Below are 12,500 nucleotides of genomic sequence, written 5' to 3'. Positions count from 1 at the left end.
GCTGGACGAGCTTCAGCCTGGATAAATATTTCTGTAGCAGTTAATTAGGTAGAACTGATCCTATCTCAACGAGGTGGAGTCCCTCTCACAATCCGCCTCCTCTCTCATCTTTCTTCACTGAATCCCCCTCAGAGGTATATTTAGACCGGTCACCACCAGGCTCACCCCTGCACCCAAATCAGTCGATCTCTCTGCACACATGCTGTCAAGACACACATTCACTCTTGCTCCGCTGCTGTCAACTGCAATTAAGGTCATTTAGCTGCTCGGTGTGACAGATCACTTGGCACACGGGACACGTCTAGTGGTGGTTTTTAGAACTGCATGTCTGTTTATAAAGTTGTATAATCTCATGTCACCTCATCACCCCTGCAATCTTCCTCTCTGTGATGATGGTTTTACATAAAACACTGCTGTGAAATTATGTATAGTCATTGGGTTCTCTAATTCATAAACCATCCTCCACACTTTACTTTCTGCTTGTATGTACTAAGCACTGTGAACATTTGTCAGGTTCACATGGTATACACGCACATGTCTGTCTCTTCCCAGATGCCGGTGTGTTCCTACTTCCTGAAGGGCATCTGTAACAACAGTGACTGTCCCTACAGTCATGTCTACGTGTCCCGCAAAGCTGAAGTGTGCCAAGACTTTGTAAAAGGTTACTGTCCTGAGGGAGAGAAGGTAAAAACTCAAACAAATGCACAAAAACATTTTTAATTTGTTAAAGGGCATTAGATTTTACAGACTCTATGCCACAGTTTGTTTATGATCGCAGCAGGTTCTATCATGATGGTGTGTTGGTAATCTATAGATTTACACAGAGCTTTTTAAACCATGTCCACATGGTGTAGGTCTCTGCTGCACACTGCACATGGAGCAGCATCACAAATGTGTAAAACAACATAATTTGCACTTGTGCTGTTCATTAGTCCCTGCAGTCGAAATGACAGAAGTCAAAATAGACAAAAAGCTTCTTTCGGAGTGAAAATGAGTGTTTAAAAACTCCTCACTCCAGCCACCATGTATGCTTTTGGGATCTCTGATGTTTTTTGTTAATGTGTCACTCTCTTCATGGTGAACTTGGCTGTTCTCTTTTCTGTTTAAGCTAATTTTTGAATTAAGTAATCAGAATTGAGTCTGGATTTGGCGTTACTGCCATCATTCTGCTTTTTGCATTCAGACTACACTGATAGAATTTGCTCAGTGGGTAAGCATGGATTCATGCTGAGTTAACTTCTCAAATTTAGATGTGAAGGTGACGTCTGTTTTAAAGCCATGACTGCCTGACCAGATTTAGCTAGGAAAACAACATCCATGAATGTCCGGTGCTTGGGGATTATTTCCTGTCACTTTTGTACTTTCTCTCTCTTCATTGGTTGAGCTGGATGTTGTAGGGACACCTTTTGGCCGGTTATCAGTGCAGGTGAGATTAGAGACACGTGCAATGATCAGTTGAAACTCACAGGTTTAACGTGGATCACGGTTAAACCTGTGAGTTTGGCTCTAAATTTGGTTTCAGTCCTGCACTGACGCTGTGATCTGATTTCAGAGTTCTTTCTTTAAGCTGTGCTCCTCAATTTGAGCATACGGATTATAACATGTATAAAGTTTCCCTGAACTTAAGGCTTAGGTAAACAAGTGGTTCCACCCCCACCCCCGAACACACACACAGAAACGCACATGTACACACTGACACACAGGCAGGAACAGCTGCAGGGGGTGGTGGTCCATAATGGCATAACTGTAGTGTCTGAGTGACACATTGAGGGTCTGATGGGTAAGAAAACCACTTCCACTGAACTCACGATCCTTAAGTCACCACACGCACTTGCTGCCCACGTGTCAACCTCAAACACACCCTCCACTCCTGCCCCCACCCCACCACCTCCCACCCCACCCTTGTGTTTTTGCATCCATCTCTGGCTCCCTTCTCTTCGTTGTGCTTATTTTTGAGTGTGAAACAGATGCTTTTTCACACTGTCAGACCTCATTTAAATATTGCATGGGGAAATGAGGATATAGAAAACAAAAGGGATATTAATATTTATTCTATTAGCTGAAGTGCTTAGGTCTGTGATTTTCCCCTGTGTGTGTTTGTGCCTGAGTGCGTGTGTGTGTGTTTATAGAGCGGTGCGCTGCGATGCTCTGGCGGCTCTATGATGGATAGCAGGCAGTAATTATAGATGGGAAAACTGCTGAGGATGGCACTATGGGCCAGGCAGGCAGACACTTCAGCATCTCAGGGGTTAAGTCTGCTCCTGTCCTCCATCCTCCATCCTCCTCCCCCTTCCTCATCCTTCTCCTCATAGACCCACTACCATCCTGTATCATCCCAGTGTTGTCTCATGTGCACCCCCTTTGCAGCTCTTTCTCTGCTTTCCTAAATTTCTCCACTGCATCTTACTCCCCGAATTTAATTTTTAGTTGGCTGTAGCTCCTTCATGAGGTCTATCTTCTTCCAGGTTTCTTAACACATGAAACTCACAGTCACCTGTGATTGTTGGCCGTGGCCAGTCATCCATAGTTTTTGGAAGATTGGCTAAATAGTTGGCTTTCATAGGCTCTTCTCTGCTTCAGGTGGTTGAAACAGCATCTGAGCCAGTGTTCAGCAGAGAGCTGTCTGAGCTGCTGTTTGGCCTCATGATAACGAAAGCGAATTGAGCCTTTTTATATGCACCTTCTTCCCACCAGCGGGGAAAAACTGTATATACGCTATTGGTTTGCTCTCACCTTCAGTCTTTCCTTGTCTGTTCAAGTGAAAATAAAAATAAATATAGGAAATAAAGAGGAAAACAGAGAAAAAGTAGATATAAAATGTAGAAATGATGAAAAAGTTAAGGGAACAAGCCCATAAAGATGAACGAACATAACTGATTTGACTTTGGTTACCAGTCAGGATCATGTTCTGTCTGTCCTCTCTGAATTCATCATTCAGGGTGAGATTGTTGATACAGAGTTCCTCTGTTCAATGATAAAACATCTTGAAGTTTGCTGTGTGTCAGCACACCTGGGTATGGCCAGGACAGAGCCCAGTGAAAATACTAATCTCTAACATTATTTGGCTACTGGAAAACAGACTTGCTCAAAAACTGCTCGAGGTTCAGTTTTCTTTTGTAGTTTGCTGCAAGACTTCATATGGTTTGTTACTAATCTGCTACACCGAACCTGACTGAGTCCATCTTAATAACTCAATAACTCAAAATGTTAGAAATATTCCAGTGTTAGAAAATCAGCACTGCTCAGGGTTAGCCATTGTTAATCTTCAAACTGACTAGGTTACTTTTAAACATATAACACTGTCAACAGTGTTAATTTAACACTCAACAGTGTTGTATTTAACACTCAGAGGAGTGGACCCATATAGACACTCTCTAGTGTTAATTTAACACTGGAGATTTTGCTGTGTAGAGGTATATCCAGGGTCAACACTTCGGTTTGAGCTCCTTGATGCACGGCCTGAGAGAAAGTTGGTTTAGTGTGTGTATTTGGGCCCTATGCAGCTGCTTTAGAGAGCACAGCCTCTCTCACTGTGCGTTGTCTGTCTTGGGCTTCTAGTGGCGATGTTGTGTTGGTCTTTGAAGTTGGGCCACGCTCCAAACTTTAACAACCCATTTTTCTTGTACTGTGATATCCTGATTTTTGTTTTTCGTTAGTAAAAACTCAAAGGTTTGTCTTGATGCAGTTGTGCTGTTTATATATTTTATACGGAGATAAGTTCTGGTCTTGGAGACTCGCTTGAATTTCACATCCTTGCCAAATCCTGACACCAAGTGACCAGATATTCCTAAAGATGTCGGAGCAGCTTTTATTTCCTCCTATCTAAATGATCATTTTGTAAATTAGTGAGCATCAAGAATGTTTGCTGTACATAAACGATAAACTAATCACAGGCAAAAAGATCTTAGAATTGTGCCCAACAAGTGAAGCCCAGGTTCCCTTTTTTTTGCTAAAATTCGATGCAACAGGAGCGCTTTGCTCGTTCGTAAACCTAAGAATTCTGCATCGGCACTCGCACTGCATTATTGAAATAAATTAGGAGGATAGTAATGTCGATCTGATCACAGCCTGAAGTGTAGCGACATGGTAAATTCCTCCTTTTACTCCCTTTTTCAGTTTGTAATCTTAGTAATATGTCAACCTGTGCTCAATTATTGTTCTCTTCCATTCACTGTAAGTTGCTCTCAACGATTGTTGGCTTAATGCCCAAGTTGTAAATGCATATGATATCCTCTTTTTTCATTTTACTGTCTTTTCCATCTCCCACCCTCCCTCCCTTCTTCTCTTTCTTGCTTCTTTTGCGCCTTCTTTCAGTCTCTTGGTAAATGTGCTGACTCTTCCTGGTTTTGGCCCAGCAGAGAGCTCTCTAATAGGCCCCAGAGACATCCCAGCATTCCTTAAATCAAGTGGAAACTTGGTGTGGGATAAAGATGTTCTGTCCACTTTAGCTCTTTTCTCCCATTTCGTCTCTTACTCTCTCTCTCTCTTTCTTTCTCGCTCTTTCTGTCTTTTTATGAAAATGAGGATGTATGGAGCTTCAGGAAAGACGAGTGAGCTTTTACAGTCCATTTCTCTGACACTTTGTTTCAATACAACTACCTCCCTGTTTTAACTCTTCAGTTTTAACACAGCCTAGTCCTGAGGACTCTGTCCTCTTTCTTAATTGATAGATACGTGGCAGTTTTAAGAACTTTGATAATAGGGGTTGCGAGCACATGCTGGGAGAAGTTGATGTATGTGACAGAGACATGATCCTTTTATTACATACATTGTGTATTTAGATGTGCAGAGTGTGCAGAGTTTCCCGTCTCTGCATAGCTGTCTGTCAGTTGTCAGGACTGATCCTAGCTTTCTTCCAAATTGTTTTATATAAGCAATATGAAAGAAAGTTAGAAGGCAATGTAAAATGTAAAACACAACACAATGCTATAATCCAAAAATCATTAAAGTCCTGTTTTTCATTCTAACTGATGAAAAAAACAATACATCAATTTGATAAAAATTGAATTATTTTGAAAAAATAATATATTTCAAATATGAGACCAGCAACACATTTTTAAAAAAAACATGCGAGCAAAGGGAAAACTAAAGAAAACCAGTTATCCCTTTGCACAACTGGTTATTGTATAATTATTTTCTGTCCATCCGTCTATTTTCTCCCTCTTATTCACTGCAGTCGCAGTGGTGCTGGAGCCATCCCAGCTGTTACAGGGCAAGAAGCAGGGTACATCCTTGAGAGGTCACTAGTCTGTGGCAGGCCTAGAGTATTGAGACAGACAAGCATTCACACTCACACCTAGAGCCAATTTAGAATCACCATTCAACCTAACATGCATGTCTTCAGACTATTGGAGGAAACCGGAGTACTTGGAGAGAATCCACGCTGGCACAGGGAGACCCTTGTCCTGCCCAGGACCCTTTGATTGTAAGGCAACAGTGCTAGCCGCTGTGCCACCCTGTGTAATTATTAAAAGGAAATATCAAATGTAATTCAGATTAGTCACCCCTTGAAAACATTTAGTAACTTGCCAAATTAAAAACATCATGAAGCAAGCTCTGAAATGTTGAGACACTGTAGTCTTTAAAAGAGGAGATGCAGCGCAGTAGTAAATATGTCCATGTTTCAACTTTTTTTTCAAACCTCTTTTTGGCATCTAAAACAAATGGAGCGCATTGATTTTTTTTTTTTTTTCAAATACAATTTATAGTTTTGACATTAGACATTAGATTTGTTCTTTCTGTAAATGCAAATCATTTCATTTTGTTTTTATTTACATTTTAAATAGTGTTAGAACAGCACTGAGCACTTTATCCGCTACCAAACTTTCTGAAAAATATTTGCTCAAATTTGATATCACAAGAGTCATCCAATATCAATGTTGAACTGAAAACATGACCTTTATTTGTGTTAGGTAACTTTTGTCTCTTATAAACCAACTGTTTGCCAAATAGTGACAATTATATTTGTTTTGGGACTAATAAAGTCTTTTAAAAACACAAATAGTATGCTTAAAAAAGTGCATAACAATGTGCTTTTTGCAGCTACCATCTGCTTTAAGTTTTTATAAAGCAGAGACTTGTTAAATTTGGAGAGCATTAAAGCAAGTCTGTGATTAGTCAGGCAGTTTACCTGCTCGGTGCATGCTCAGCTTAATGCACAGCATCGCTACAAACAAAGCTGTGGAAGTGTAAGAGAAGTTTGTGGTTTTGCAAGGCTTGTGAAGACTTGCCAGTGTTTCTGTCCATTTTGGTAATGTACGTCAAGTGAAAATGCAAAACAAAATCTGTCAAAGTCTGAAAATCTAGTGATTTGTATTTTATAGTAGTATAACTTGAATCTCTTTATGATTGCAGAATTGTTTCAGTACCAGTAAAAATGAGCTGAATCTATTAAAATGATGCCTTGTGGTACATCATAACAGGAGACCTGTTAGGTTTCATGGTGGCGTCATGCACCAAATGGGAATCGTCATTATGGGCCCTAGTAGAGGACCTGATTAGTTTAGAGAAGTGTGACAAAACCGCAGCCCTATAAGATGATCCAGGGAAACATTTGACAGCAAGCTGATCCTGGGCCGTCCTGGCACCAAGGGGTGCAGGAACATCAGTGTGAGGATGGTGAGAGGAGCTCTGATGGCAGCAAGTCAGGGCCACTGGGCTCCAGAGAGAGTTGACCAAGAGTCCACAGTGTTCTTGGAAAATCGATCCTGAGATCCCTCACCCCTACACACACACAGACACACCAACCCTTGGTACACGCTATTTCTGGTGTGCTTCCCAGTCCTGCACTCGTCATCCCTCCACAGATGCGCACAAACACACATGCGCGCGCTCCCTGCAGCCTGTACCCCAGAGTGAATATAATTAGCTTTTCTGACAGGTGGGAGGGATCGGATCTCGTGGAGAATGAAGCTACCAATTTACACCCGTATTACACTGTCATACACACTCACTTGCAAACATGCATCGCTCTCTCTTGCACACTACTCCCCAGAATGACCCACTTTCTCAGCTTGCATGTAAAAAGAGACGGGTGGCACAGACATAGTCTCTTTAAAAGAGGTAACTTACAAAGGAGGGTCATATAAAGCACCTAATCAGGAGGTGGGCCTCACTTTTACCACTTAAAATCCTGTCATAGGCCTGTTCAGTATATGTGAAATCAGCTGACTACTCAGAAATGGATTTCTGTCTTTTACAGTTTCCTTTCAGATCTTAAGATTGAGCCATTAAAATGACTAAAATGCTGTGCAGGTCTTCATGAAGCAGTCTTTAATTACATCTCAAATAAAGTGTCATCTCTTACTGTGTTTTTATACTGGTGCTGATAGTAACTTCAATACCACTACACATACAGAACAGTGTTGTTTAATATTCCAAGCTGCCAAAACCGAGTTTCATAATGTTCTAGATTAGTAAAATTTTGTATCACATCAGGAAGAAAAATAAACTATGGTCAGAAATTCATTACCATCCTCCAATAAGTGAAAGTCTTTGATACTTAAACTATACCAGTCTGCCCCTTTATTTATGCCACCTGCCTGAAATTGTGCAAGTCCCTCGCATGCTGCAAACTGACTTGTTGGGCATTGACCCCTGAAATCTTTGAGGGGTCCTGTGGTTTCTGGCACCAGTAACATAGGAGCAGATCTCTGGGAGGACTGCGTGGTGTGTGTGGTTCCTGGATTTGAGATGTTTTGGGTGTAGAGTGTTTCTCTAAGAGACTTGAACCTGAGGAGTTAGAACGTGTGGCCCATCCCAGACAAACTCAAAACAAAAACACCCCCTTAAATAAGTGGTTGCATTATGCAGTACAATCTCAAGATTGATGACTGTAGTGACAAGCATGACAGTAGTCAGCGTAATATGAATATTTAACATGTCTCTTATGTGGACAGACAGACTTAAACAAATAAAGGTACACTAGGTCACATGTTTTATAGATGTTAGACATTAATCCACTCATATTGACCATATTTGTGATGACACAAGTTGTCACTTTCTTCATGTCTGCAGTGAAACTACAAACCTGATTGTGTGTGTGTTTTATTATCACCAGTGTAAGAAGAAACACACTCTAGTGTGTCCAGACTTCTCTAAGACGGGCTCCTGCCCACATGGCTCACGCTGTAAGTTGCAGCACCGCCAACGAGTCAAACGCCGCGCCAGCAACAGTGTGACCCCTCCAGCTAAGAAAGCACGCACCAAGGATCCTCTGAAGAGGTCTAAAATTTAAATCGATCTTTATCATGACTTGTAAAACTTTGGTCATGTGACTAATTATGTTATGTTTTGTTTTGTTGGCTTTTTCCCCCCCTTCTGTCAGACCCCATCTGTCTGTTGTGATGCCACAGGATTCTCAAGCATCACTGGGGATGCCCTCCACAGGTTCGTTGGTGCTGCCCTCATTTATCTCCCTCTCCAGCTCTCCAGAGGAGGCAGATGCACCAGACACGCTTCCTACTGATGCAGTGCAAGTCAAAGGTATAAGCATCAACAACAAAACCCAGAGAGCAATGGTCACATAAGTTAACATAGTGCACTGTATGGACAAAAAATACCAGGTCACCTTCATATTACAACTACAGGAGCTGCTCAGCCAAAGAAACAGATGTCACGAATCCCTCAGTTCAGTTTTTGTCGTTTGTAGTTATTAAATCAGCAGAGAGTCAGTGACTTTTACAACTCAGCACTCTGAAACCCCGCTCTGTAACTTTACGTAGTGTTAGACTTCCTGTGGTTCATTAACACTTCACAATTAAACTGCTTACAGCTGATCGTGAGATATCTTGGAGAGAAGACATGTCATGACCTGACTTGTTGCAATGGTGGCATCCTATTACAGTATCAGAACAACCTGTTCTTTCACAAATGTTTGTAAGGGCAGACTGCGTGGCTAGGTGCTTGATTTTATACACCTGTGGCAATGGGACTCAATTCAATGAACACCTGAATTCAAACATTAAGAGGTTTAGTAGAGAAACACATACAGTCTGACTGATGATTATTGAGAAGCCAGAAGGGACAAGAATAACCTTCTGGCTCTAATAATGCAGTCATTGCTGCATTATTTTTGCTTATTTGCTTTTTATACAGTAGCAAAGATTTTGCACTATAAATTAATGAGTAAAGGTGCATAGGTCTCAGTAAGCACTTAAGTCTTTTTTTTTTTTTAGACAGTTGGACGCAGTTTTTGGAATTTTGTCTCTGTATACCACCTTGATTGTTTTTCGTCAAATAATTAAGATGCAGTTGAATTGCAGTCCCTAGTTCCAGAGGTTCAATTGTAACTGAATAACTGATGGACAAACAGTTTCATGGAGTCCTATTCTGTCATTATCTCGTGGCAAACTGAGCAGATTAAATATCTGGAATTTATGGAGGTGCTTATTGTCTTTCCCCTCACTTAGCGTTAAACTGCTGCAGTGCAAGCTGGAGGTCACCACCTCATGAAGCTAATCAGAATCAGCATATTTTATTAATCCCTAAGAAAATTATTTGGGTTACAAAGAACCATATCAACTATAAAAAGCAAAGGCCATCAGAGATAAAGTCTACCACCTGCCTATGCAGGGCTCTAGACTAACCTTTTGCCACGTTTGCACTGGCGCACCAGTACAAAAGTTAGGCGCACCCAAATTTTTAACCCGCATCACTTAACACCGCAGTTTTACATGTGCACTTTTTAAGGGGGGAAACTGCTGTCCATACAGACAATATTGATTTGTAAAGGATTAACTAACAATCTTGCCAACACAAAGTTCTTTATTTGGAGCACAGTTCTACAAGAAAGATAAGTTACTGAAAAAGTGCTTGTGCTTAAAGTGTTTTGGCATTCTTTGACAATATTGTAGGCAATGTTAAACTTAATCATCACATCAGCCTCCTGTTACGACCTGTTTGGTGATTCGATTCAATTTTGCCTCAGACAGTCATAAGTATTATATTTCTGATCATCTATCAGTACTGACACTGTGAGACTTCATCAGAGGTGTGAGCATCACAGCAGATGCCTTTGTGTCAAAGTAACTGAGGATAAAACAGAAAAACATGAATCAGATTTTCCTGGCCTGGCTTTTTATAGCAGATAACCTTAAAAATATTCTGCAATTTTACATAATTTTAAAAAGTATACATTTCTTCAGTATTGAACAGCAGAAATTAGGCTCTCTTGCACGAGGTTATTTGAGTTCTAAAAATATATATATAGACGGCGGCCGACAGCGCTGTAAACAACGGTAGACTGGTGTGTAATAAGCGAATGAATAATGCTGTTTTGCTTCATGGTGGAAGCAAAACAGCAGAAGTCAGAGGGAATTAATGACGACATTTATCAAATGTGAAGCACAGTTCGGATCTTCTTTTGCTGCTGGTTCAGTGAATTTTGGTTGGAGAGAGACAAAACCTGCAGCTCAGAATCTAGCGCAAAAAAGATGTAAACGCAAAGCGCGGACACGCCGACACATCAGAATCAGTGAGCTGTCGGCTTCCAGCCCCAAGGGTGTGTACACGTACGTGCCATCGGGTGAGAAAACCGAGAAAGAGAAAGCTGATTCTGATGCGTCGGGTCCGCGCTCTGTGTTTACGTCTTTGTGCAGAATCTGCTTACCTGTTCTCATTTGCTGTTTGGTGGTTGTTGAAATAGTTTTGTGAGCGTTTCTGGCAAAATACATTAATAAAAGTCGATTCAGGATTTAATGAATTGATATCGCTTTATTCAAGCTACTCACCTCCCTCTATCCACCTGCACTTTTGAACGTACACACAAAGGACTACAGAAATATCTGGACCACGGCCAATCAGAGAGGTCCCGCCGCTGACTATCTCTGATTGGTTTAGACCACGATAGAGGCATAATGTGTGTATGTTGTTGACCACACGGAGACTCGAACAGCTGTTGGTTGCACCGGTGCAACCTAGAATTTTTGTTAGTCGCACCACTGAAAAATTTGGTTGAATTTGCGATCAAATTGGTCGCACTCTAGAGCCCTGCTATTCCTAGATATTCTGCCAGTTAAAAATTCTGAACAGATTCAATGAAAAGGGGCAGCCTTAATGGAGTCCAAAACCCACTGGCAAGGAGTCCGCCTCACTGCGGCTGTACAGGGGCCAAATGGTGCTTTATAGCAAGCCAGATACACCATACTGCCGAAGTGCCTCCACCGGATACTGCGATGTCCAAGTCAGTAAGATATATGTAGACTGTGCAAAGTCTCCTCAAAAGGATAAAGAGCTTGTCCAATGTCCAAAAACCCCTTATTGTTCCTCCTAAATCTGAGGTTCAACTAAAGGATGGACTGTCCTGTTGAACAGGGAAGCCATCATTCAAATCTGCTAATCTAGAGGCACCTCCCTAGATTTGTATGCAACATTGCAGAGACATGTCATACAAGACAGCCTCACAACATCCAGAGTCTTAGGGAATTGAGGGCGAATCTCATATACCTTCAGTTGAAGTCAGCAGCATCCCAAGTGCTGCTTTTCACTCCTGACTCGTCTGACAGTTTGCCAGAATCACTTTGAGGTCAATCGAAAGCCTTGTTCCATTGAAGTTTTTGCTTAAGGTACTTCCAGAGCAGCGGCCCCCTTATCCTACCAGTACCTATTAGTTGCTTCTGGAGTCCCGCAGGCAAACAAAGTTCAATCACATATCGTTTGAAAAGCAAGGTGGTGTACAGAGGCAAAACTGCAAAATGTGCCATCGTCCAAATACTTCTGATCCCATCTTTATGAACTATCTGAACTCAAAGCTTCTACACACTGGTGTCCTGAATTGTCTTTTATTAATAGTTGTCCAGTCATGTTCTGCTACAGTGATGTGCACACAATAATGTTTCATTCAATGTTGTGGGGATCAACGTTTTTCCACTTGTAGATAATCTGGTAGATTTTTTTACAACCATAGATTCTGAGAGTCATTGTTACTTCATATCTCCAAATGTGGTAGAATGTTTAAATTAGCAGTCATGGCAAAAGGTAAGCTGTCATAGAATATTCCTTAAGAGGACTAACTGCGATTCATTTGGTGTAAAAGTGCTGACACAGAGGTGTATTGTCCACAGATGCTTTGTAGGAGGTTCTTTTTTGTCATGAATACATCATTGCTTAATTCGTGGGACTGGGGAGTGGTGGTCTGTCTGAGCTGTAGACAGATAATAATGATCAGGAGGTGAGCTTTAGAGTGTGTCTGGTGACGCTCAGTGGAGGAGTAATAATGCTCAGAGGACAGAGGTAATAATATTTCAGTTTATGGCTGGATGGCACAGCTGAGCTCTCTGTTGACAGACTTGAAAGATAGTGGATTAGGACAGAGGCCATCCCATCCCCCTCCCTTGCTTTCACCAGGCTTCACCCATCCACCTGCCCCTGCCTGCTAAACATACACATACTCACCAACTGGTTGTCACTTCCAGTGCAGCATTTGTTTGCATCTAACATCTGTGTTCAACCTGTTTGACCACACATTCCACAAATCTATCTTTTCACACAGTTTGTGTTAT

The 12,500-nt window shown here is 41.4% G+C and overlaps 1 protein-coding gene across 1 annotated transcript in view; it reads left to right on the top strand.

Moving 5' to 3' along the window:
• The window catches only part of LOC146554776 (zinc finger CCCH domain-containing protein 3-like), a 20,889-nt gene extending 8,409 nt beyond the window's left edge, over window positions 1-12,480 (top strand). Inside the window, exons 6-8 of the mRNA XM_085252776.1 lie at window positions 553-684; window positions 8,060-8,223; window positions 8,327-12,480. Coding sequence (XP_085108902.1) covers window positions 553-684; window positions 8,060-8,223; window positions 8,327-8,528 — 498 coding nt within the window. The 3' untranslated portion in view covers window positions 8,529-12,480. The remainder of the gene's footprint in view (window positions 1-552; window positions 685-8,059; window positions 8,224-8,326) is intronic.
• The last annotated feature ends 20 nt before the right edge of the window (window positions 12,481-12,500 follow it).

This window comes from Mchenga conophoros, linkage group LG17 (assembly GCF_057382185.1).
Source record: "Mchenga conophoros isolate Kocher_MC1m ecotype Shallow Benthic linkage group LG17, M_conophoros_male_GT1.1, whole genome shotgun sequence".
NCBI lineage: Eukaryota > Metazoa > Chordata > Actinopteri > Cichliformes > Cichlidae > Mchenga > Mchenga conophoros.
Note: the sequence above shows the minus strand (reverse complement) of the source record. Positions and strands in the feature narration are given on the sequence as shown.